Source organism: Fundulus heteroclitus, chromosome 22, assembly GCF_011125445.2.
Source record: "Fundulus heteroclitus isolate FHET01 chromosome 22, MU-UCD_Fhet_4.1, whole genome shotgun sequence".
Lineage (NCBI taxonomy): Eukaryota > Metazoa > Chordata > Actinopteri > Cyprinodontiformes > Fundulidae > Fundulus > Fundulus heteroclitus.
In genome coordinates, this window is record NC_046382.1 from 9,726,608 (window position 1) to 9,753,498 (window position 26,891).

Here is a 26,891-nt window from a genome sequence, read left to right on the forward strand (position 1 = left end):
GCCAAGAACAGACAGGAGGAGATGCTTTTTTAATATGATTACAAGAGGACAGCAGAAGATTTCCAATGATCGGAATATGGCTGATTAATCGAATAAAGACTACGTTTTACAAAGTGAACTGCCAGACAAACTAATATTTGCTAACCTCTAATGTGGAAAAGCTGTTAATATCAATCAAAAAAAAAAAGAAGGTACATTTTTGATATGATAACTTATTTGAACCGTTCTTTTTCCCAAGAGAAGAAAATGGTTTGAATGGTATGATTACACAGCTAACAACTGCAGTGGCTTTTAAAGCAGGTTTTCATGTAAGTTATAGGTAATTTTTATATTAGAACAATAGAATATGTCCAAGTGTCAAACTTTTGATTCGAAGAGACAAAGATTGAGCCAATGTGACCAGAAGTATGCTTTAAAGTATGTCTGATTCTGATTCTGGTAGGAGTCGATGTGCAGCTTTCAAGCCTGAGAACGCTGCACCAATTTTCAAGCATAGTGGTGAAATCATGATGCTCAGGGCTGTTTTGCTACCAGATTGTACAAAGTGGATAGAATAAAGAAATAACAATGAGTGGTACCTTGAAAGTCTTCAACTTCAGCTCAAATCAATGAAATTAGGACACATGGCGGTTTTAACAGGGCAATGTTCCCAAACACACATGAAAACTGCTTTAAGAATGAATAAAGATGCTTGGGTAACAATATAGAATGGACATCCCAAAGTCTTCATTATAACCTCTTTGAAAATGTGTGGATTATGCTTAGAAGCCGGGTCAAGGTAGGAAACCACTCAATTTAAATGAACCCTATACATTCTGCAAAGAAACATGTTCAAATATCCAATCAGATTAAAGGCTGGAGCCTCTTGATGGCTACTGAAAATGTATGGCAATGCCAAAGATACAACTTGCTAGGGGAAATGTGCTGGGGGGTATGTACTTTTTTTGAGTCTGTATGCATAATTTAGACCCTGTGTAGAAATTCAAAACTGTTCACCTGGTTCTTTCTATTTTTAATCAAAGCTGTATGTTTATAACCATGCCATCTTGAAAAAGAACAGTTTAAATAAATAATTAAAAGTATAAAATGTAACATGATAATAATGTCTAAGATAAGTGTATGATGACTTCTGACTAGAACTGTATATCTTTGTGGAATATTAATATACTTTTATATACTATAAACTAGTGCTGAAGAGACGTGAGTGAGAGATTTATAGTCAAATTCTGGATAAACAAGTGACTTTTGTGTATTTCTTTGATACAGCATCTCAACTACTGTGTTATTTTTATATTTTAAGCTGATTTCTATTCTGTGATGTTGACTGACTGGTGTGATTTTGTTTCTCAGCATCATTTTCGCAGAGCTGCAACGTCCCCAAAGCCGAGAAGAACAGCAATTTAAGTTTTCAAGACATCGATGGAGCAGAAAGTAATCTGAAAGTTAGAGCTTGACAGCGAGATGCGTGAAAAAAAAAAAGAAAAAGACACAACGAGTCCCTCTCAAATCAGAGAACCGAGCAACAAATTGGAAACATAACACAAACAGTCCAGCATCTGAGACAAATGACTTATGGGGCTGGTTGGGCACCGGTGTCTTCCAGCGAAGCGCACTGGTTGTGTGTTTGTCTGCTGTGCACAGCCTCCTTTTTCACATTTCCTTGACACAAGCTCCTTGCATTGTTTGCAGGTGCATAGAGAAAAAAAAAAGGTTAAAGTAGTTACTCATCTGACATGAGTGAAACACAAATCAGTGAATAATTTCCCTCTCTTTAAATGTCAAAAAAACAATATTTAATCTGTAATGGGTCTTTGTAAAACATTCAAGATGGCACCGCAGATGGCAGCCTTGGTACTTTGCTCTCTTGTACTTTGAGTGTTTTTGTGTGTTTATCCTGCTCTCTGCCACCATTCTGTGAACATTTCCATGGGGGCTGGAACATTCCTTTATTGTTCAACCCCAACTTCAACTAGAACTTGCTTGGCTGCATGGCAGATCTCTATAGGATTTACCAGAGACACACATGAGGTGAATGGGCAAGGCATACTTGTGATGCTACTGGAAGGGAGACTCTGCACACCCTTGCTTTCAACCCACTGGGCTCATGTCCGCTCAATGGCTAACAAAATGAAGGAACTGCTGCTTCTCATCTTTACAAACTTAAGACTTCCACAGATCTGCTGCCTTTTGTTTCACTGAAACCTCTCACAATGAGGACACCCAGAACTGAGCACTGGAGATGCCAGACTTCCATCTCTTTCGAGTGGACTGCAGCGTGAAGCTTTCGGGGGAAAAAGGAAGGAGGTGGAATCTGGTTTAAATAAATGAAGAGTAGTGTACTGACGTAAAAGTGTTACAAAAGACATGTAGTCCTCACCTGGAGTAATTTTTCATATGGCAAATGGCTCGTACTTGTATAACGTTTTAACTAGGCTGACGACCCCAAAGCACCCATTCACACCCTGACGGTGGTGAGCTATGGCAGTAGCCACAGTTGCCCTGGGGCAGATTAACAGAAGCAAGGCTGCCTTACAGCGGCGCCACCTGACCACTGCCACCAGACAATTCGGGTGTCTTGCCTTAGGGCACAACGACAGACAGTCGGAGCGAGAAATCGCCAATCAGCAGGGGACCGCCAATTGCAGGACGAACACCCTAACTCTTGCGCCACTGTTGCCCCATTATATACTGCTGACTCTTTTAATCACAGAGAGAGGTCTCCTCCTTTTCTCTGGCCCACCGTTTACATCCCAGCACAAGCCAGCACGAAACGCAGCCTGCTGAGAGGATAATAGACATGGAGAAGAAATACCTCGCTCCTTGTTCATTGGGATTTCACCAGCACAAACCTCGCCAAAGAACTTCCAAAATACACAGCATACAAAGTAACCAGGGATAAAATAAAAATAAAAAAATACTTGACGAGTGTCTCTATGTCAAGTCTCTATGACCTTGGCACATCTTGCCTCTGGGATTTTTGCCTATTTCTTAAGGCAGAACTGCTCCAGCTCTTTCGCGATGGAGTGTTCTTGCTTGTGAACAGCGATCTTTAAGTCTAACTCCCAGACTATTAATTGGATGGAGGTCTGGAACTTGAGCAATCAAACACATGTAAATGATCTCCTCTTAAACCAGAATGTGTTGGTGCATGGTCCAACTGGAAGGTGAACTTCTACCCCTGACACAGGTTTTGCTTCAGAGCTTGCCTGTATTTAATGCCATTCATCTTTCCCTCGACTCAGAGCAGTTTCCTAGTTCCTGCTGCTGAAAAACATCCCCACAGCATGATGCTGTCACCATCAAGAACTTTCCCAGCTGGAGTTGCTGGCCTGTTATTCTAATTTACCCCATTTGTCCTCCCAGGTATGTTTAATAATAGTCAACCTGTTGTGGATGCAGTTATGTTATTGAATAAACTGGTTTACTAGATTAAATCTCCTACAAAGACTTGAGCATACTGTAGGGATTAAGGGAAAAGCATTAGGCTGGTTTAAATCTTATCTGTCGGACAGATTCCAGTTTGTTCATGTTAATAATAAATCTTCCTCAAACTCTAGGGTCACTTGTGGAGTACCACAGGGTTCAGTCCTTGGACCAATTCTATTTACTATATATATGCTTCCGATTGGCAAAATTATCAGACAGCATGGGATTAATTTCCACTGTTATGCTGATGACACTCAGCTATATTTATCCATAAATCCTGATGAATCCAATCAGTTACTTCGACTGCAGTCATGTCTTGATGACATCAAAAGCTGGATGACTTTAAATTTCCTGCATTTAAATTCTGACAAGACAGAAGTTGTAATCTTTGGGCCAGAGTCTTCAAAAAATAAAGTTCTTAATCAATCCCTTAATCTGGATGGCATTAACTTGGCCTCTGGTAATAAAGTTAAAAATCTTGGTGTTGTTTTCGACCAAGACATGTCATTTAAATCCCATATTAAACATGTTTCCAGAGTTGCCTTTTTTCACCTCCGGAATATCGCCAAAATTAGAAACATTCTGTCCAGGAGTGATGCTGAAAAACTAGTCCATGCATTTGTTACTTCAAGGCTGGACTATTGTAATTCTTTACTATCAGGAAGTCCACAAAATGCAGTTCGAAGTCTTCAGCTGATTCAAAATGCTGCGGCAAGAGTTCTGATGAAAATCAACAAGAGGGATCATATTTCTCCTGTTTTAGCTTCCCTTCATTGGCTTCCTGTTAAATCAAGAATAGAATTTAAAATTCTCCTTCTAACGTATAAAGCCCTTAATAATCAAGCTCCATCATATATCAGAGCTCTGATTACCCCGTATGTTCCTAACAGAGCACTTCGCTCTCAGACTGCAGGTCTGCTGGTGGTTCCTAGAGTCTCTAAAAGTAGAATGGGAGGCAGATCCTTTAGCTATCAGGCTCCTCTCCTGTGGAACCAACTCCCAGTTTTGGTCCGTGAGTCAGACACCCTATCTATTTTTAAGACTAATGTTAAAACTTTCCTTTTTGACAAAGCTTATAGTTAGAGTGGCTCATACCCTGAGCTATCTCTATAGTTGTGCTGTGATAGGCCTAGGCTGCTGGAGGACATCAGGGTCTAATTTTCTCACTCTACTGATTTCTATTGTTCTTCAGTCTACTGTTCTCCAGTTTTGCATTGTATTACATTGAAATGACTGTCGTAATTTCAGCTTTTAACTTTTGCTCTCTCTCTTTTTCTTCATAGTAGGTACACCTGGTCTGGCGTTCTGTTAACTGTGACATCATCCAGAGAAGACGGCTCACCCGCTACTTCCATCTAATGTAGAACAGATTACTAGATCAATGTGTGCTTCTGTGCTTTTTTGTTTCTCTTGTTGTGTCTCTGTTCTGTCTTCTGTAACCCCAGTCGGTCGAGGCAGATGACCGTTCATACTGAGCCCGGTTCTGCCGGAGGTTTTTCCTTCCCGTTAATGGGTGGTTTTTCTTCCCACTGTCGCTTCATGCTTGCTCAGTATGAGGGATTGCAGCAAAGCCATGGACAATGCAGACGACTCTCCCTGTGGCTCTACGCTTCCCCAGGAGTGAATGCTGCTTGTCGTGACTTTGATGCAATCAACTGGTTTCCTTATATAGGACATTTTTGACCAATCTGTATAATCTGACCAAATCTGTATAATATGATTGAACTTGACTTTGTAAAGTGCCTTGAGATGACATGTTTCATGATTTGGCGCCATATAAATAAAATTGAATTGAATTGAATTGAATAAAATAAGATATTTTAATTGAAGGTTGGGATGTAGCAAGACAGGTAAAAAGCCAAGGGAGAGAATTATTTTCTGCCAAAACACTCAATGCACTGTGTTTAGTCAAGTTTGATGAATGGGTGGGACCAATGGGTGGTCTTAATTTAAAACTACAGACAGGCAAAAACAGGGTTAACAATAACAGATTCTGTTTATTAGTCCTAACATTTTACATTGTGAAGAAGATTTAAATATTTCAGACAAAACAATGGTGTACAAAATGTCCCTCTGTTTCGACGGACCAAATTTGCACCATTCTTGAATTGTGGTCATGTGCTGCGCCAAATCCTTCCGATGGCTGCAAATAGCCTGCATATTACACTTTGAAAACCCCGGGTGTAGCAGCTGTTATTGAGACTTGTTCCCAAGACGTATCTATATCCAGCTGAATTCTAACAGTCAGCTTTATAGACCCTTTTCCATCTTTTTCACCCTGCACACCATATCTCATAGTTACGTGGGTCGTGGTCCAACCTGGTTTGCTTTGACAGAGTATGGGCATGCTTTGGTGAGTAACTACTTTCTTTTAGCTATTTTCTGAGTAATGATGATCAAGACATGCCCCATATTGAAAAGTGTTTAAGAGAAATAAAAAAATATTTTGTTCTGTTGTTTCTGAAACATGTTTGAAGAGGTTATTTTCTAAACTACTCAGAGCAGCAGCTGGGCTGTGAAACAAACCAAGGCTGAAAGCTCCAAAAGCAGAAACCACGAGCTGACATTTGATTCTACTGTCACAAGTGTCAGTGTCAGACAGCATGTTTGACATGTCAAGAGTCTTCAAGGAGACATTTTTTTGAACCACCACGCTAGCATTTCTTCAACTTGTCATCATCAGAAAAGTAAGAAAAAAAAAGCCCTGGAAGTGTCCTTGAACAAAGCTGATGCCAGTCCTATATAGAACAACTATTTAACCCCTCTCTGTAATACTACAGTGATAAAGCAGGAAACGTATTCACCTTAAAAACGAGGCAGTGTTTTAAATGTAATAGCTAGAATTTTCATATAATAGATTTGAAGTTAAAATGTCAAGCTTCTGTGCAATACAATAATTTTAGCATATGTAAACTCTGCCAAATGAACAAGTTCATGTCATCTATACCGTTTTCATTATATCTGTCTTTTAATGTCATTAGCAGACCAGACACCTTTCACAAGTAAGAAAATAGGCTCAGGAGAAACCAAATTGGACCCACAGGAAGTACAAATCAATCACTTTTTTTCCACTTTCCATCCCACCTAATTCCACAGTGACGCGCTAATGAGGAAATCCTCTGTCTTCCTAAAGCTGACAGCTGAATGTAAACTCAGATCTGGGTCACATCCTGAGCTAAGTTTGCTTCTTAGTTAACGTTTGATGCTTTACCATCAGTCTCAGTCAGTGAGCAATCGCCTGAAACGCGCTGCCCAAATGTAGATGATCTCACGCAAGCGAGGGAAGGTATAGGCAGAGTGAGACCGAGGATATGTTGCTCTGCTTCTAAAAACAGCCTCTGAGGTGAGGCGGTGTGACAGCTGGGGTGGCGTTCAAGTCAATATTAAAGCAGGCGCCGTTTGAAGGAAAGACAGAAACCAAGATTAGAGATAACTTTGAGGCCCCAAAGACATCGGATGCTGTGTAGCGACTGCGCCACAGTTCAAGACAGGCAGATAAAGAACAGGTGGGATGTCGGCGTGCATGCCTGAACTTCTGCGACGACTCCTAAAAGTGTTCTTTGAAGGGAGCGCAAGCACTCATTTGCATCCTTGAACATGTGCACATATGGGTAGTTGACAGTGAATATCGCCATGTGATCAAACGTCTCCTCAAACAGTCACGTAATTATCCCAGACTATGTCCTGGCAAATGTTACGGGCTTCCGCCCAAGATCTGCTCGGCGCTATCCTGTTAGCATTGATCGGATAAAGGAGTGGCATAGAAAAATGTTCAGTGTTCCGTCAGACAAAGACAAACAAATGAAAGCAACCCTTAAAAGGTTCTGGAGCAACAGCAGGGCCAATTATGTTAAGAGACTGTTCATAAAGCATGATACTGTAGCTTTACAGATATTGAGTGTCCAGTCTTTAGTTTACATCACCTTTAAAAAACATGCCAGAACTGTAAACCTTGTAAGAATTTACCTTCAAACAAGAACTATTTAAGAAATAGCTCGAGGATCTATTTTCTAAAAAAATGCATACTCATACTTTATAAGGCATTTCTCAATGTGTACAATGCCTAAATTGCTAATCTTGTTATCAACCAACATAAAGGTCCTGAAGGATGATGTGGATGTTAAAATTTGAGAGTAAATGATTCTGGGCCTGAGTAAAGAAGGAAAAAAAACACAATAAAGTTTGGTGTCCACACAGCAAGCAATTGAGAAGTTATACATGTTTAGATTGACAAATAATTTTGGCACAGTTTTGGCACCATTTTTGAAATTGAAAATATGGGATGCTATTATATATTTGGCAGATACTTTTGTAGAGGAGTCTCAGATGACAATTTCAACATTTGATAAGTGTTTATCAGTCTCAGTTAGTCAGCTACATGTGTGCTATTGTTGCTAAAGAGCTCAAGTCCCCTTGAAAGGGGGCTCGCGGGTTTAAGGAGTTAAAAACTACCCTATGCTTTTATAGGATTTAAAGATATATGGCTGTAAGAAAAAAAGCATGTCACCAACTCAAGTTGATTCACTGCATACTGTGCTGGGCATAATTTAAGCTCCAGCTACACCAAACTACAACTGGTTTTTGGGATGTTCTTAAGAAGTTCCGTATCTTGAGTAGAGAAACTTAGAAATGTTACAAAGTCACATAACTTCAAAGTCAACTGGCAGTGCCCCAGAAAAACTTTTACATGATTATATTTTGCACTTATGTAGATTCACTCATCTCGGGCATGATGTACACTTGCAGGAGATCACATGGAAGGGCAATTGGCCCTTTTTTAGCTAAAAGTTATTTGACCAGCGATGGTCTGTGCAACGCTGAGCCGTCAGTCTAATCAGCTGGTGATTAATAAGTACTGAGGAAGAGATTTGTGTTGTTGTTCTAAGGCGCCAAGCACCACTGCAAGTATAGCTTACCATTGAAATCCAATGCTGTGGACAGTCATTTTTATTTTACCGTGTCTGAGTAAAAACTGCCGTGAATAGTAAGGTTTCTGTATTGGCAGATATTAAAATTCTGATATTCGTATTGAATCCCAGACACCCTGGAGTATCTCTGCCAACATACACGTCAAGATAAGAAAAAAAGGTGTCTCAGTAGCTTAATGGATAAAATGAAAAAGTCATGACCTGCAACTAATATTTCATATACACTCTTATAAGCCATCTAATTTACAGGAAGCTGTTTCTCATTTCCCGATAAGCAGTCATTTACCGACACCATCAACAAAAAGGAGCCTCGACAGACACTTAATTTTGCCCAATTTTACCCAGCTTGATCAAGAATCTTGATTTAAGATAGGAAAAAAAAATCCCTGCCTTAATCATGCACTCTTTTTGCATTATAATAATTGCTTTTACAAAGGCCAACAATGCAGTTTGATCACCGTGCATTTTTCTTTGCGACTGCAGTCTTAGTCTTTGACAACACAAACAGCGACTGGCCTGGAACCTGAAGATAAAAAATTAGTTGCTCACATCGATTTAAACCTGTTTGTCATGAGCACATAATTATTGTACTATCAGCCATTGGGACTGTGCTTGGCTGGAAAGATTATGCTTATTCTCATGATGCTTCATCTACCTTAAAATATATTGATGTCATTCACTACTATGCTTTGTGCTCCATTGCAGCAGACATATAATGTAGTGTGTACTTGTTTAAGGAGAAAAAAAACAGACATCTTCTTTGCTGTTTCAGTAAAAATCTTCAATGCATGAAAAATAAGTAAATGATCAAATTTTCATTGTTTTTCAAAGTGAATAGCTCATTTAAAAATGCAGTTTGAGTTAGAGCCGTTCATGTCACGCCCACTAAAACAGGACGTCTACGGTGTGTACAGACTCAGGGTCTTTTTGTGCCACCGTCTGAAAATCTCTGAGGGTAATCACAGAACAGATGTGTCCTCTGTGAGTGCAAATTGTCTACTGATGTCCACAGATAAATAAATAACCCCTCTTTCCAAACAGGCCCCCTGCCTGCGTAGCCTGGATAATTTGCTTCAGTTGAAACGGTTTGCTTTTCTCTGTCTGATCCAAATGAATGACTGACTACAGCTGCAGCCTAATTATATATCAGTGTTTCAATTTCCTGTCCATGCACAACATTATGTAGGCTGCATCTGAAATGTTCTGATTACAGCTCCTGTTCCCTGACCTTTCGTGAGGTCAACAGGAAGAACTCTATCGGTGGGAAGGAAAGGAGCTTCGGACAGCGTTTCACTCTTACATCATTATGCAACAGAAACATACATGGTTCTAGTCAGATCAGGGCCTACAGCCTTCCAAAAATGAACTACAAAGTGCGCTCTCTCCTCACTGGACATTTTCCCTAATTTGTGTGAGTTGGGCGGAGCTTATAGGTCACGCAGAGGATTGTGGGATAACTTAAGGCTTCTTAGCGGTGGTAAGGCACTGAGCTATATTATAGACTGGAGTGCTGATTTTGCCGAAAAACTGAAGTTACTGGCCGCCATCTTGCTACTCCCTACTCTCACAGAATCCCACAGGATTTGGTTGCAACAGCAAGCAGTATTCTGGCTGTGTGAAAACGTTTCACAGGTAATTCTACAGTCAGTGGATGTACTAACACTATCAACTACTAGGAAATTAGGTGCTGAAATATTTTACATGTTATTCATATTAAATATATATATATATATATGTTTATATAAGTATGTGTATATAGTTTATATAAGTTTAGATTACAAGACGGCTACTCTTCCCACTGAACAATACTCGCCCCAGAATTGAAGAGTAAACTGAAGGAAATGATAATTTGCCCTTTAAATCTTTCTTTTTCAGACATTTCAAAGCCATATCCACCATGGCTAATTTCATGAAGCTTTAGTTCTGGATATATTTCTGAGAAAAGCATTTCTAAATGTGTTAATTGCAAAGGACTAAAACCTTCAGTTTCATTCACTTTAACCTTCTGAGTATGTTCAAAGATATCGTCTTGCTTTTGTCTTGCCTTGACCTCACTTGGATTATATGGCTAAATAAAAGTATAATTACCAATATAATAAACTCTCCCTCTCTCGTGCACACGGTGCAGATAAAAGCATCTCTGATTACTCGGGCTGAATTTTTAATTGCAGAAGGATTGCATTTAGGTGGTCCACTGAAGGGGGTGTCACACTCAAAGGCATTCATCTATTTACACGCCGATAAGGGCTCCGCAGTCCTTTGCTTCATCAAAGACGGGAGCACAGACTAATATGGCGAGGGCAAACAGGGAGTCATTGTTTTGGTGGTACTGCGGACCAAGTCTCTGGAGCTGGGTGAGATTCCCTCATGCTTCAATCGCTCCACCATCACCCCGTTCCCCATGAAATGAATCATCAAGATGTTAAATGACTAAAGACGTTCAGCCCTGATGTCTTTTGTCATGAAATCCTTTGATTGATGCAAACAGGTCGGCATCTGATCAACCTGGGACTGCAGCCATTCTGGTCAGCTGGTCAGAACCACCTGGAGCTTAAGCCGCTCAAGACGATGACAATAATGGTGGACTTTCAGAGAACACCAACACACTGCCTTACTATCCTTAACAAAACTGTCGACTGTGGATCACTTCCTCTTCCTAGGAACCATCCTGGGCCAGACAAATTCAGATGTATTGCTGCAGATCCCACCCAGGCAATGCACTTCCATCGGGGAACGTTAAATCAAAAACAGCTTCTTTCCCAAAGCTGTAAGGCCCATCGCCCCCCCGGCTGAGAATCAACAAACCTCACATGTTACAAACACACAACTGGGTGCGCAGGTTTCAGATCTGGGGTCCGTTCTTCGTACGTTGCTTAAAACATCCAAGATCAAATGAGACATCCAAGATGATTTCATCCGGCTAATCCTGATCCGGCTAATTGGGTTCTTCGAACACACCTGTTGTTTACGATTAGTATGGCTGGATTGAGTTATCTGAGACAACTGCGCGTTCATGCGTTTGTTTAAAAGGGGAAATGTATCGATAGTAGAAACAATGATCAGCAGCGCTGCTATTGGCTGTTCAGCATGGCCAAAGAACGCCCACAGTTTTTCTCCCAAGCAGAACACGAGCTTTTAATGGAAGGTTATGCCGAATTTGAGTCATTAATTAAAACACCTCAAAATCTGTTAAAGCCAGGAGAGAGGGCTGGCAAAAAGCAGCAGACAAATTAATGCGTAAATACTGTCCATGGTAGATGTTTCTATCACATTCTACAGCATGAATTTTTGCATTTTAATAATTTGATATTAACTTTGTTCTTTTATATCAGAGCCTCCACGGGACCCACTAGAACATGGGGACAAGTAAAAGTGAAATACAAGAATATTCTACAAAACGGTAGCCTTTAATTATTATACTTTATTTTAAAAAGGCACTTGTTATGTCAAGAGATCCAAATTTCAGTGTCATTCCTTAGACACGGGAAGTAAAGGACACGTGCAAATTGGGAATTTTAACAAAAAAAAAAAAATCTTTATCCATAAAAAATGAAAATTTTCCTTTTCCAAGTCATACACAGTTTACACGGTAAAACTGTATTGCTCCGTGGCTAGATAATCCATCCATAGTTTTTTCTAATACAATATACGGCTCGACAGGAAGCAAGCCTTTCAAAGTAAACTAAACTTCACAATAAAATGGCCCGAACAAATATTCTTACTATAGGATAAAAATAAAAAGCAAACCATCATACAAATAACTTAAATATTTTAGATTTATGGCTCCAACACCACTTTTTCCTCTTTAAAAGCCACTGTTAAATGATGTGTTTGTCTGTTTATAACAGCCACCAAGAAAAATCTCTCTACACTGTCGCGCTGCTCTAAAGGATCCTGTCTATTGCGCAATACGCGATTAATTCGAAAAACTCTGCAAATTATTCTTGCACCTTCCGCAACAGGTTGCTGTCGTAAAAATGGACATGGCTACGACAGACTTCCTATCTCCTCCGCTTATACAGCCGTGATCTAATCTTGTTTACATGAAATAAGCCTGCTCGCGAGCAGGTTTAAGCTGGCGCACATGTTGCTATGACAACAAGTGCAGGATGTCTTTTGAAGAACCAAACGATCCAAGATCATGCCAAATCGTCAACAATGAAATCCTGCTAACTGAGTTAGCGACGTACGAAGAACGGACCCCTGATGAAAATCATGTGAACTGCCTCTTACTTGCAAATGTGTATTCACACACTCCCAATCTCTCAGGGACATCCATGCAAATTGCACAATTCCGCAACTGATTTATTGCAGAATAACTTAGACTGCTATGGACTATATGTACGCTTACGCCCCTCAGAGAGTGTTGTTGTTTGCCAGTACAAGCAACAGTGGAAAGACCATGTTTTGTTGTGTCTGTGTGTTATGTGTATTAATGTAAATTCTGAGCCAGTGTCTGCCCCATCAAAATGTCATTATGGTTACACATATGACAATAAAGCCTCTTGATTTTTACGTTAAATTTTTATGTTGTTTTTATCTGTTTGTCATTGTAGCACTTTGAGATTTGAGGTCAAATGTAAAGTGCATTACAGTTGAAATGTATCATTATTATTAGTATTGATTCTCAGAACCTGAGATGGTCCTCATGGACACTGTTTGAAAGAAGGCCCAGCAGAGACTGTACTGTGAGTTACTTCCTGTAACTCACAAAGTACAACCTTCCACTGGAGCTGCTATCCATCTTATTATTGCCATGATTCCGTCTGCCTTGTGTTCATCCATCACTGTGTGGTTTTGCTCAGAAACCGCACAGTGCTCAGAAAATTGCTTAGAAAATGAGTTTAGTAGGAGAAAATCTAATTTCAAACACCAATTTGCACGCACAACACTTAAACAAATGTGTCCTTCAGTTATTGGGGTAAAACTGTGGAATTCACTTCATGAAGATCTCAAAAGTTGTAACAATATTTGTCAATTTAAGCATATGTATAAACAAAGTATATTTAGTCAGTATTAATATGTAGAGATTCATTTTAGGCTTTTTCTGTACATGTATTGAGTGTATGTATGTATGTATGTATGTATGTATGTATGTATGTATGTTAGATAGATAGATAGATAGATAGATAGATAGATAGATAGATAGATAGATAGATAGATAGATAGATAGATAGATAGATAGATAGATAGATAGATAGATAGATAGATAGATAGATAGATAGATAGATAGATATCTGCCTTGTACATTGTGAATTTATTATTTATTATTATACGTAAATGTTGATATTTTCCTTAAAAATGTTTGTTGATTTATTTGAACAGAGACATTTGTTATAGTATTGCTTTATTTTGGCTGTAGCTGCTTAGCAAAGTTATTTAGATTTTTTTGTCTAGGGCCAGACAAAATAAGATTTTATCTTCTTTCTGCTCCCTTTTGCTAATGGGAAATGTGTAACAGAAAGTGCCGGCTCGTTTAGCCATTGACCCACAGTAGAAAACCCAAGAGGTTGCTGTTAGACTCTCCAACAATGACTCGTACAATCTGCCATGTTATGGTTGCAGGTCCACTGAAATATCACTCCAGACTAGTTTTAAGGTTATCTTGGTCTCTTTATTTTTTATTTCATAATGATCACTTCCGATTCCTCCTGGTAAAACAGCCTAATTCAACCCTATCTGATTCCTGCACATCCATGTTCAGCTGCAGTCCCAAAAAATAAACGTAACTTACATTCATATTTTAGCTTTTGTAAACATTTTACTCATTTTTGTCAGTGAAACTGTACTCTGTAATTTACATCCCACTTTAATTAGTTGGCCCATGTACCCGTTTAACAATCAATTTTCTTTTCTCAGATTTCCTTCTAGGTGATTGAAACCACTTCCAGAAAGCAAGTAAAAATCTATATTAAATATTAATCATCATTATCAGCTGCGATTCAATCTTGAAACCTAATTAGCAACGATTTAGGTTAATTTTGATACTCAAGATCCACACCAGTTGTGTCTCACAACCCGGTTATCACGGCAACACACAAACCGTAATGGAGCCTACAGCTGAGTATGCAGAATTTAACATTTCAATCATCCGCTCAGCAGTTTCGTGCATTCATGGTTATAACGCTAATATTTCCTGTTACAAGTAACTCGTACTGAAGAGATGCTAAAGAGAGTCATTAAAAAATAAAAGGTGCAAATGGTTTAATTTAACAGACTTGAAGACACTCCAGGGGTAAAATTCTCCTGTTTTTATTTTAAAGGTTCCTCCAAGCTAGCAGTTTTCAAAACCTACGTTTTAAGGTCTAATTTTCATTCCTGGATGAGATTAAACGTCTGGAACACAAATCCCTTTATTTGAGTCTGCTCCAACTTTCAAGCAAAAGAAATCTCAATGTCTTTCTACCTTAAACAGCTCTAACTATTTGTCAGTACAGCTTTACAAGAGACTGCATTGTCAGTTTGATCAACCTGATTACTTTTCATGTGTAAAAAAAATAAATAAAGTGACAAATTAAGTAAACTGGAAAAGTGCAAGAAGACACTGACAGAGTAAACAACTGAACTGAAACTTGCAGACAGTTTGAATATCCAGCAACATAGTGCAAAAAGCAATTTTTTCCAAATGATCTTTTATTGCAATTCCACGCACACAATATAAAAGATCTTAATCTAAAATGTGCCTAATTATACGGTTGACGAGTAAAATTCCCACCTGTGAATTTATGTGTAATGATATTACTTTGTAAAGCTCTTAAAAAGCTACCTAACGGATATTAATATCAGGTTTCGTGCATTAACTTGTCAAAGAAACATGTTTTAGAAGTGGAGCTCACATATTTTGAGAACTTTGAATTGAACGATGCTGTTTTTCATGTGGGGTACATCACAGGAACCTCCTCTTTAAGTCATTTAATGGTAATCTGTCTGGGGTGATTGAACAATTGACCGTGTTTTTTTTTTTTAAGGGTAAACTTTGGATGTTTTATAGAGAAAAGCCACAACGTTTTCTCCTGAGCTGCGCTCTCAGTGTCTGATGAGTGTCTGTGCGCAGCTGGGCAGCTTGTAAGGACCCCCATAGGTAATTTGGGTCCTCGCTTTAAAGAGGACTCACGTTATGTGTAAGGATATTAACCGAAGCCTCGACTTTTAAATGGATCAGGTTCAACGGGGGCCTTATTTTTGCAGATTGATGTTTTTGGTTTTGTTTATGGACAGAAATGGAGCAACAAGGCGCAGATAAACTGTAGCTTGATTTAGAGACATTTAATTTACAGGACAGAATGTTGTACCAGCTAATATGCTTAAACTGAAAAAAAAAAAATTTGTTAAAGATAAACATCATGTTGGCTAAACTCCATGGGGATTAAAATTATGTATAACTGACCTGACTTGATTCAGACTTTATAGCTGGAAAACTATCATAACAAACGTAAAATTGTTGAGTTTTTTTGTGCAAGACTACTTCAACTTTCAACATTTGGCAGACATTAGTGGAAACTGCGGATTGTTGACTGGGAGCAAAAGCTGTGCAAACTATGGAAGAGGTGATTTATGAACATGAATCAATTAATTTTAACCTAGTTTAACCGAGTTTAATAATTAATTCTTATTAAGGGTGAACAGACACAACACTGTCTACGAGTATTTAGGGAATAATAAAGTATAGCATACATGGTTGTATGTAATAAAGACACTGTCCTTGCAAAATAATCTGTTCATGATTTGTTCAGGTATTTGACACAGGCTTTTATTTTATTTTTTGGCTTCTTGAATATCTTATCTGCTCCAACAGAGCAATAAGTAGGTTTTTAAAAGCTGCTGTAGTGAAACCTAACATCTTGCTACCTGAAGATCTTCTTCAGGTGCTAGGCTAATGCTATGACTTGCTGATAACTCAGTACAACAAGTTCACTTTGTGATTCCATTTAAAGCAGCACCATGTGACTTTTTCACCACTAGGGGCGCTAGACCTGTAACTTTCAGGTCTATCGCCCCTGAGGACCACTGGAAAAGCAGCACTGTCACAAAATGAAACAATCTCCCTCCATGTTTTAGAATCTGACAGCAGACCACTTTGGACCAGCAGATAGAAAAGTCATGGGGTCACTTGTAAAGACAAGATCACATTCCGCCCTCTAGGTTAAACCCGACACTAGACAACCAAAAAAATATGTCTGATAAGGTAAGGGTTTATCTGTTTGTCTTGTTGTACTACGACTGCTGTAACCACTCTCGATCACATGACCCATTCAGCGACGGATACAACCCCTCAAGTTACATAGGCGAGTTTTTGAGAAGGGCAGGCCTCACGGAGCATCAATATATTCAATATCAATATATTCAATAACAATATATATTGATTGATAGACGTGTGGTTCAATAGAAAAACATGGGGTCTACAAAAAGTTCAACAGAAGAGCAGCTTTCCTTCCTTTTGCATTCTAGCCCAGCATGTAGGTTAATACCACGGTAATTACATCCTCCCAACCAATCACAACGCAGACCCAGGGAGGCTCCATCACCAAGCTTTGCAGCGTTCAGAGAGGACAGTCGAATAAAGGGTCGTGTTTGCATCCAGTGGTCTTTATTTAAAAAAATAGGTCATTGAGCAACAGCATAAAATAGCCAGAGCTACACTTATAAATATATGTTGCAAATGTTTTGATAATGATCGATATCGATCAATATGATTTCTTTCCCCTATATCGCTCAGCTCAAGTGCTGCATATTGACCTGTAACATCATGTGATACAGCTCAAACGACGCTAACACTTGGGTCAAAACGCAGACGGCGCTGCTTTAATTGTGTGCAGACAAAAATAGCAGCGGGAGTTGTTTCTGTTGTGCTTTGTGTGTTGTGACTATTATTGACTGCTAAAGCGGCGTGCTGCTCTGGGCTCGGGTCTCCCTCCCACGCGGCTTCCATTTGAGCCTCAGCCGAACGTGTCGCGTTACACAGGCGAGACGGGGAGCGGCGGCTATCAGCATTAGCCTCGGCGTTGCTGCTCTTTCACTTTGAACGTCGGCGTAAAGGGTACACTGACATTTAGACGGCTGGAAGAAAAACGGATTTGTTTAAACAAACCGGCAAACTCCCAATTTTTATTTTTTTTATTACATCCTTCTGTCCTGGCGAGTAGAAGTCGGCTGTTGTCAAGCAGTTCCGTCGTGACAACTTTATAATAAAGCATTATGGTAACACTGTATTTTTCCCCCCTCATCACAACGATGTTACGATGGGGTAAAAAAATGTGTAACATTGCTCGTTTTTCCTGCCAGTGGTCAGAAATTCATGGTCGGGAAAGGTTTGCTTAAAATTAGAAAAGGTGTCAGGGATTCACTTCCTTAACGGCACAGCGGAACCGCATATTTTCATAACGTGAAATTAGCAGGGGGATGTTAAACAGTAGGCGGGCACGTAGGTGGACAGGCCATGCTTTTTGTGACAAACTTCCGCCGTTCGGTGACAGTTACCCCGGCGAGAAAAGACACGGCAGCCCGGGGAGAAGCTGGGCACATTTCATCAGGTAGCAGCCGAGTCTTTACTCTGCGGACTGAGGGGACGCCTTAAGTGCCAGCGGAGGCAGAGGAGACAGCCGAGTCCCGAATGTGCTGTGGCTCACAAAAACGGAGTGCGAACGAGCTGCACTGAAACAAACACGGAGTGACAGAAGGCAGCAAAAGCTGTGACTGGAAAATGGAAAAAAAAAAAAAGAGGTGTTTGTTTGTAGAAAGGTGAACTAAAGACCCTCCTACTGAGCTGAGTGGACGGCGGAGGATCCTTCGCAAAACCACGTTCACCAACTACAAAGGTGGAGGCCTTAATGGAAGGAGTCAGGCCTTTTAAAAGTTCACGTTGGCTTGCTTATGTCTCGTTATAAATACATCTCAAACAATAAAGAGAAAAACCTTAGCTGCAGTTCATGAACAGCATCCGTTTTTTTTCTTCCATTTTAATATTAATCACAGTCTTTATTTAAAGCACAGACGTTAATATATTTTATGGCATTCCTTCATGTTTCACCTCCGTTTCATTTTTATGAATCCTAAAAATAGCAAATTGCTTGCAGGCAAAAAAAAAAAAAAAAAAAGAAAGAAAAAAAAAAAAAGCATGTCCTGTTTCCAAATCAGTCCTGACAACTAAAGTCTCCGTGTCGCTCCTTCTAACTCGCTCATTCAGCTCCGTGGGCTGCGGAGAGCACCGAAAATGTGATCGCACTGACAGTACATCCAATGCAGGCCCAGAGAACTGCTTACATCAAAAGGACCAAGATGAATTCTCCAAAACAAGTCAGCAGAAAAAGGTGGAGTGACCGAGCAATTTCTCTCTTCATATATGAAAGAATTAAAATGAACAAAACTGGCTAAACTCAAGGGGCTACAAATAACATCAAGACAATCCCTTTATATGAACGCCGTTAATTACAATAGTATCAAAAAGGTTAATAAGTTTAATATTTAAGAAAAAAAATAAACTCACATAGATGTAGTCTGATATTTTAAGCATTTGTTTCTGTTGAATGTGCCGATTTTTACTTACAGCTAATGAAAAAAACATAAAATTTTATCTTTTAGGGAAAATTACATAAGACCAATACAAATAAAACATAATTTTAAAGCAGAAATTTCCACCTCCTGAAAAGTATGTTCCAGAAGTCCACTCAATACTTTTTGGCTCTGCTGAGGTGTTAAGGTGCTGCACCACCTACAACACCGGCAGACTTGTCAAAATCATAACTGACTGCGGTAAGCTCACAATAAACCTCGATAACTTTGCTTGTGTGCCTATTTACACTTCTGCCAGACTCTGGGACCTTAAAAGTCAAATGAAAAGGACTCAACAAAAGCCCAGTTGTTGTTCTGCTTGGCCCAGGTAAGACCCATTTGATGCTTTTTGTGGTCGAGGTCGGCTTAACAAGAGGATGGTGACAGCTGAAGCCTTGTCCAGAACGCAGGTGTGGCGTGGCTAGGGCTGCAGCTAACAATAATTTCAGAAATAAAAGTACTTGAACCATTCGAGGAGTGCTTTGAGCTCTAGCTTGGATCTCGAACGCACTTTCCAGTGGATTACTCGGAAACAAGCATTTTGGAAAAATCCAGCTTCTTTAGTAATGACCTTTCATGGCTTATTCTCCTTGTTAAGGCTATCCATGAATGTCTGCTAAACAGCCGTCAAGTCAGCGGTTCTCATGTGGATAGCGTATAGAATCCCCGTAAATAGTTATTTTGTTATAAAAATCTTTCTTATTCGTCTTATTCAAGCTCACTGAGGAACTGAATTCTGGGTTTTTATTAACTGAAGGCTATAATAATCCAAATCCGCACAAATAAACACTTGAAACAAAGTATATGATTCTATTTACTATGTCTGAATATTTCATTAATGAAATGTATTTATTAAAAAAAGAAAAAAAAAAGATTGTAATGACTTTTTAATTCATTGAGATGCACAAGTAGAACCCATTTTAAACCCGAACCAACAAAATGAAAGAATGTAAAATCCAAAAAACCCATTTATCCACATGTAAATGTGTCATTAGTATAGGTATTTATTTAAAAAAAAAGTATGACAGAATCCATTTTATAATATTGACATAAATCGCTTATACAGGATAATTTTTTTTGGTCAATGTGGTCGCACAGACAAACCAAAACCAGAGGAACCGGGCCTATTTATGTGGGACAAAAGCATGAATTATTCCAGTAGATTGTGTCGCCGCCTTCCTAAAGGAACGTCTGGCACCGCACACACAGCCGAACCGTGAAAGCATAAAACCAAGGTTGCTCCGGGTTCACGGGCTGCACACGTTGACCTGGTTGTTGACACTCAGATACACATTCACAATCCATTTTTTTTCCTTCTCTTTCTGAAAAGCTGGGCGATGAGAGCGCGAAAGAAAAGAGAATGCACTTACCGCTTGACAGATGATGGGGTATTTGATTCGATTGATGCCACCGGCAAACACGGTGAAGGTCAGCGCCGTGTGGAAACAGAAGTTGAGAAGCATGTGCCATCCCTTCCTGCTGATGCGGATAGCGCTGCCGGAAAAAAAAAGGAGAATGAAGCAAGAAGTTAGCAGGTGCAGCTGAGCACTAATGTGTTCACGTGTAATTTACGCATGTTTGTAAGGATAGACGGCCCATCGGTGTTTTAACAGGCCGGGTTCCTTAAATCGCCCTGCAGGAAGAGCCGGTAATGCAGCTCACTGGGACTAAGGAGTGCAAACAGGCGTGCACAACTTCTCCATGTGGGCTGCACACTGACTCATCCAGTTCTTAACCACGCCGTTCTCCCACATGTTTGCATGTTCTTTAGGTTTTAAATAGCTTTGAATCTTAATAGACTTTCTCTTTTTTTTTTGGAAGGACAGCAGCAACGATATCTGTTGATGCACCAACGCTGCTACCTCAAGCTTGTTGCTGCCTCCCCTCCACGCACAGTTTTACAGGTTTATGCTTGGAACAGCCAGACGCTGGCTGAAATGTCCTTTTCTTTGTTTAATAGAGTTTGTTGTTGTTGTTGTTGTGTGTAGACAGCATTTTAAGTCAGTTGACACTGATTTTCCGAAGTTACAGACGTCACCAAAATCAGAGGTAGTCTCATCTTTAAAAAAGCAAAGTTGTTTTGCATGCTGATGTAATCAGTAATGATTTGGTTTCAGAAAATTCACATTTATCCCCTTATTAAAAAACTTCTTCCTTAAAGCAATGACAGCCAAGGACCATGACTCGCTGAGCAATTTCAACTTTGTTTGACTCCCTTAAATTGAACCCCCCCCGTGGCTCATAGTTCATGACTCAGGACAGATCATTAAAATAAACGTGAACATTAATTTAACGGATTTGAGAGAATATTTGTATTTCTTTTAGTACTGGAAATCATTTTGGCACAACGGTGACTGTTGTAAAGTGCTATACAAATAACATTTGACTGAGTGACTGACTGATTGATTGATTGATTGATTTATTGATTGATTGATTGGTTGATGACAGACATCTCCCAGTTTGACTAAGAAAACTGTGGTGTATATAGATTTAGTGCTGTAGATTTTGAAATGATGAGCAAAAACAACAGAAGAATGTGAAATAGGTTTTGCCGCCCCTAAGAGCTTCAGTGCGTATAGGTGGGAAGGATTAAGGTGCTTTGCTGGAGGAATACAAAGCAACTAAGGTTAGTTGTCCGTTTTAGACAAAAACAAGGCTAAGACAGCTCGATAATTTGACCAGAAGAGGGCTTTTTGTAGGCCCTGGTGTTGGAAACCACTGCAACGAGTCCCCGACTGTGACTTCATGCATTTTATGAGCCGACATAATAAAACCAGAGCAGTGCTTGGCAGAGCTTTCAAACAGATGGGATATTTGTTAGCGAAAGGACTAATTACACCTACCAAAATTTAGTGTATAATATATACAGTACCCGGACATTTATTGTCCTTTGTACAATCGCTTCTGAAGAAAAACTCTGGTTCTCATTTATTGGCTCCGCTTTGGCTGCGTGCTCTGATGGTACCATCGGCTCTTTGGCACTAGGATCAAGAATTACTGCTGCCTTTCAGTTTAGACAGTATTATACATCTTTTTTAAATGTTTGCATTAACTGTATGATGCAAAAAAACTACGGTCCGCATACTGTGCGACTTTCACCCCAGTTCATAGAAATCTAATCCTAATATTTCTTTTAAACCTGAAATCGGCCACTGCTAAATCCACATCTTCTTGCAAATCTAGTCAGCCTGTGTGTGTGCTGGTACATTATGGTGATCCGTTTCCTGCTCTGCATCCAGTCGGCCAAATTCATTTTCATAGCTAAACTGCTAAAACTGCCAGGTGGCAAAATGACCAGCACCTGCTCTCTCGCTTCCTATGGCAATGGATATTCTGATTTTGGAAACACAAAGGAAGCAACGAAGCGTGGGATACAAATAGCTTCCCTGTTTTGGTGAATCCCATTATACCAAGCGGTGAAAAGCATAAAGACAAGCGTTTCTCCCGCTTCTATGGCCCGGTCAAAATGAAATAAATCTGCCAAACATTCTGTAAAGACTTATTTCATGACTACAAATACTTTCATTTACCAAACTTGGGATTCATTCTTCAGTCAATTAAAGATTAGGGAAGGAAATATTAAGTGGATCCATACTTATCTAATTAGCTACTATAGAGTTGAATTAATGTCACTGATACATTTTTAGAAGACATCTGAAAGGTGAAATTTGTATTTTTCTGTATGTTCTACTGACCACTGACATGTTTAAATTGTATTTTTGTTTAAAAGAAGTGCTATTCCTGAGATCTAAAGAACCAACAAGCTGAAAAACCAAGAATAAACCTCAGAGGCTGAGCCCTGCTGCTTTTTTAAGCTCATTCTGACTGAACATTTAAGAGACTGGTGTTTATATAGATGCTCTTTAAGCACTCCTCAGAATGCAAAATGAAAGAATGAATAAGAAAGGTCTTGAAATACGAACACTTCAAGGACTCAGATGGTTCACTTACGGAGGATAAAACAGAATCAATTGAATTCTGTTAGGATAGGATCAATTGAATATGTTTCACCACATAATATTTCAAGCCCGAGTAACTATGCATATTCATCTGCCAGCATCACAGCATCAGTAAGCATGCAACACACAAGTTACTCAACAAAATACACACTAACCAGCAAATAGAACTGCATTATGCAACAATCACTCTGCTGGATTTAAAGGAAAAACTACAAAATTAAGGTTTTTAAGATAAGGTTTTCACATATTACAGGGTCCCAAGAGATTTTCAAACATCAAATTCAAGACTTTTCCAGGTTTGAGCTCTTAGTCCTTTTGGTCCAGCTTGAAATACCATAAAAAAATAACAGTTTGATATGAATTTATGGGAGATGTTTCTACAGAACAGCCTTTAAAAAAAAAACAAGCCCGCAAAAACATATAGAAAACATTTTAGGAAGAAACGGGGGAAAGAAAACAAGGACAGAAATGAGGAATAAAGGGCAGAAGGAGGAAAAAAAAGGAATGAAGGATGGAAAAAACAAAAAGTAGGAAGAAAATGGAGGAAGAACACAAGAAAGAACACGTGTAACACAAAGCAGGAAGGACGTCCATATCATTCCTGCCTGGGAAAACACTTTATTAAAATCCCAGACTTTTCCAGACTGCATATGAACCCTGAATGCAAAAAGCTCTTTGCTGTATATAAGTGTTCACTTATATACAGTAATCTTATAATTTATTTATTTATTTATGTTCTTTCACTTTCTTTTTTCAAGTATCACATTACACATGTCAGCTTACATAATAATATATATGATTTAGCAATGGCATCTAGGTGTTATTCGATTGTATCTGTTGCTTTATGTCTGTTGGTTGTACTGTTCTTTTTGCGTCTCTTTCCAGGTGATGGAGCAGACAAAGAAGGTTTTATCATTCTCTCCCTTTTATCTCCTCTTTCTTTCACCTTTTTTCTTTTCTTTCACTTTTTATTCTTCCTTTACTCTCCCATTGTCATGTCCATATAATTTGAAATTCTCCTTGCAGGAATCACAATAAAGCTATTTACAAGCATAAATCAAGTGGAGCACTATGGCGAAAGCTGTTCGCTCCACTTGTAAAAGCAAAATCTGTCGAGCTCTATCTGGCATTGAGACATCAATTCCTATTGCCATATTGCTAGACAGGACACTGGGAGAAAAAAAGAAAAAAAGAAAAAAAAAAAAAAAGAAGCTCTTTGCTACCATTGCGACCAAACTGGGTCCACGCAGCCCTGAGCTGGGCACTCAACCCACATCATTGCTTTCCATCCAATTGACAGAAGATAGTCTAAATAGGTCAGACATTTCCAACGTATATTTGTAAGGATGTGTGAGTTACCGCACCATCTAATCTTTTAATAATCCCTCCATGTATTCTTATGTTTTTTTTTTGTGGGGGATATTCAGACACTGTCTCCGTTTGAAATGATATAACCCTCCAATGGAGATCCTCCTCACCCAAAATGGAGGAGCGGAGCCCCTGCTGCACGTGAGCCTACTGTAGATGAAGCAGCGACTCAGCGTTTGAGCCTTGAGGCGTGTCTGGGGCTGGGCTTTACTGATTTGAGCAAAGGGGAGAGAGAATTAAAGCTGCTGTTTTCTGGGCCTCCGCTGACTTCTAGGTTCATCCAGCAAAGGGCCCATAAATCAGGATGGCTGCTGGCCTCCCTGGAAGGGGGTTTTCATAGGTTCTGCTACGGGCTTTCATCGGGTCAAGTACATTAACCTGGCAAGCCTCCATATCTCCATCTCTCCAGCAGTTTGGGGGGCGGCTGAGACGGCCCCCTGACTCTGCATCTGCTCTCTCACCTCAAAACCAACCACTCTGACAAACGCGAGGGGCAATAAAGCCGTGGACCGTAATATTCCACATTATACATTGAGTCGGTTTAGCCAAGCCAAACGTGCTGCTGATGTCTCATAAAACGAAGGGTGCAGGCCTTGTTACAAGCTGCAATGGACGCGGTTACAGTCTAATGCATATTTATCAAGGCAGAAAAAGGGACAAAAGTGGCGATAAGATGAGGCTCTGTGGCTAAAATTAACAAGACGTTATGAAATAAACTAATTCTGTTCTCTGTAACGAACTGTGTCGTATCCTACGAAACGAGAAAAGAGTAATAAAAGAAAAAAAGAACAATACAGAATATGAAGAAACACTATAAGGGATAAAGAGGCTGGTATAACGGATGTATGTTTTACAGACTCCGGTTAAATCAGTTCAATCTATAAATATATTTAGGATTTCAATTATTTTACCCCATGTTTCTCAGAGGAATTACCCCAGCTGGAAATCTTCCTGTTGTGGGAGTTAAAAACTGTTTTGTAATCAAAATAATAATAATAATAAAAAAATGGTGAGTATTTTTATTCGTCCTCTTTTTCCTCTTTTGCTCCGAAATAAACATGTTTTGCAACCAACCACCTTTAAAAGTCACATGATTGGTAAATAAAATCCAGTTGTTTCGTTTAACCTCCGTATCAGTCCAGCTGTTCTGTACATTAGGGAACAGTAGAAATTAAAGAGCCTCACAAAGACCAAAGAACACAGCCACCAGGTCAGGGAGAAAGCAGAACTGTTGGTTCTGTTGGTTTACGGGGAAAATGGCGAGATCGTTGAATTGTTGAGCGCAAGTCACAAGATGTCTCTGTTCACACCTTGCCACAAATCATGTGGGGGAAACAAGAAACATGTGGAAGGCCAGTGGTTGTGATAAAACCAAGATTTTCCTATTGGCCTTCATGCAAAAAACACTTTCTATGTCATGAAACACAGTGGTGGCAGCATCATGCTGTGGAGATGCTTTATTATAGCAACGCAGGGAAGTCGGTCAGAGTTGTTGTGAAGCAGCATGCAGCTAAAAAACTGGACAATCCTGGAAGAAAACATGTAAGAGGATGCAAACGGCTTTACACGTGCACACATTTACCTTCTGATAGGAGAATGATTCTAAGCTATGGTGACCAGATGTCTGGAGTTGTGTGGGACAGTGCTGCATTTTTTTTTAACTCCTGTCCCGGTGTCCCATAAATGAACACAATGTCCCGCATTTGACTGGGTCAGATTCGGACAATCAAAATATGCAGCAGCGTCCCACCTGATGCACTGCAAAAAGGGAACTAAAAATAAGTAAAAATTTCTTGAAATTAATGTATTTTTCCTTGATTTGAGCAGGTAGATAAGACTATTTGCCTATAGAATGAGATTTCTGCACTTAAAATAGGAACAATTCATTTCTAAAATAACATAATTAGACGTCTTGCACATGAAATAAGACGATGGAGATGAATTGTTCCTATTTTAAGTGCAAAAATCTTATTCCATTGGCAAATAGTCTTATTAACCTGCTCTAATCAAGGAAAATTACAATGATTTCAAGAAAATTTCACTTACTTTTAGTTCTATCTTTGCAGTGTGAGCAGCTGGGCGCCAGGATGCACGTAAAATAAAACAAATGGGATTTAGATTCATACAGAATGTTAAGGGAACTAAGTCAAAGTAAAGAAGGACTGAGGAAGGATTTCTAACTGGGTGAGGTTAACGTTTACTGGTTAACGTATACAACATTTATCTTTACGCAAAAGGTTGATGAAGTTTTTTTTTCTAAAAAGCTTTAAAAAAGTATTAAAGGAGCTTCTAGCCCCTTGTGGCTCAAAATGGTACAACACCATGCCAGTCACAAAAATCTAAAATGACATTTTTAAACGGCGTGAAACCCTTCTGGATTTTTTTTATTGTACAGGACAAATCTAAGATATTCTGTTCTACTTCTGGTCCGCTTCTCTTACTGGCGTCTATGTTTGCAGGCTGCTGCTCTCTGGTCAAAATAAAATACCAAATGCTGCGCTCTGTTTTGGGAACCTTGGGAACTCTCATATGATTGGCTCAGGATCCAGGAAGTAAACATGGGCTACACTCTGAACCGAAGTAGTTCTGGACCGTACCTTTAGGTTTGAAAGGAGAAAAAACGTGACTAAAACGTTGATGGAGTGGACCGATTGTTTATAGG

At 39.4% G+C, this 26,891-nt stretch overlaps 1 protein-coding gene across 1 annotated transcript in view; it reads right to left on the reverse strand.

The window, feature by feature from the left end:
• The window catches only part of LOC105921153 (adhesion G protein-coupled receptor A3), a 277,946-nt gene that overhangs the window by 23,664 nt on the left and 227,391 nt on the right, over positions 1-26,891 (reverse strand). Inside the window, exon 16 of the mRNA XM_036126251.1 lies at positions 20,273-20,396. Coding sequence (XP_035982144.1) covers positions 20,273-20,396 — 124 coding nt within the window. The remainder of the gene's footprint in view (positions 1-20,272; positions 20,397-26,891) is intronic.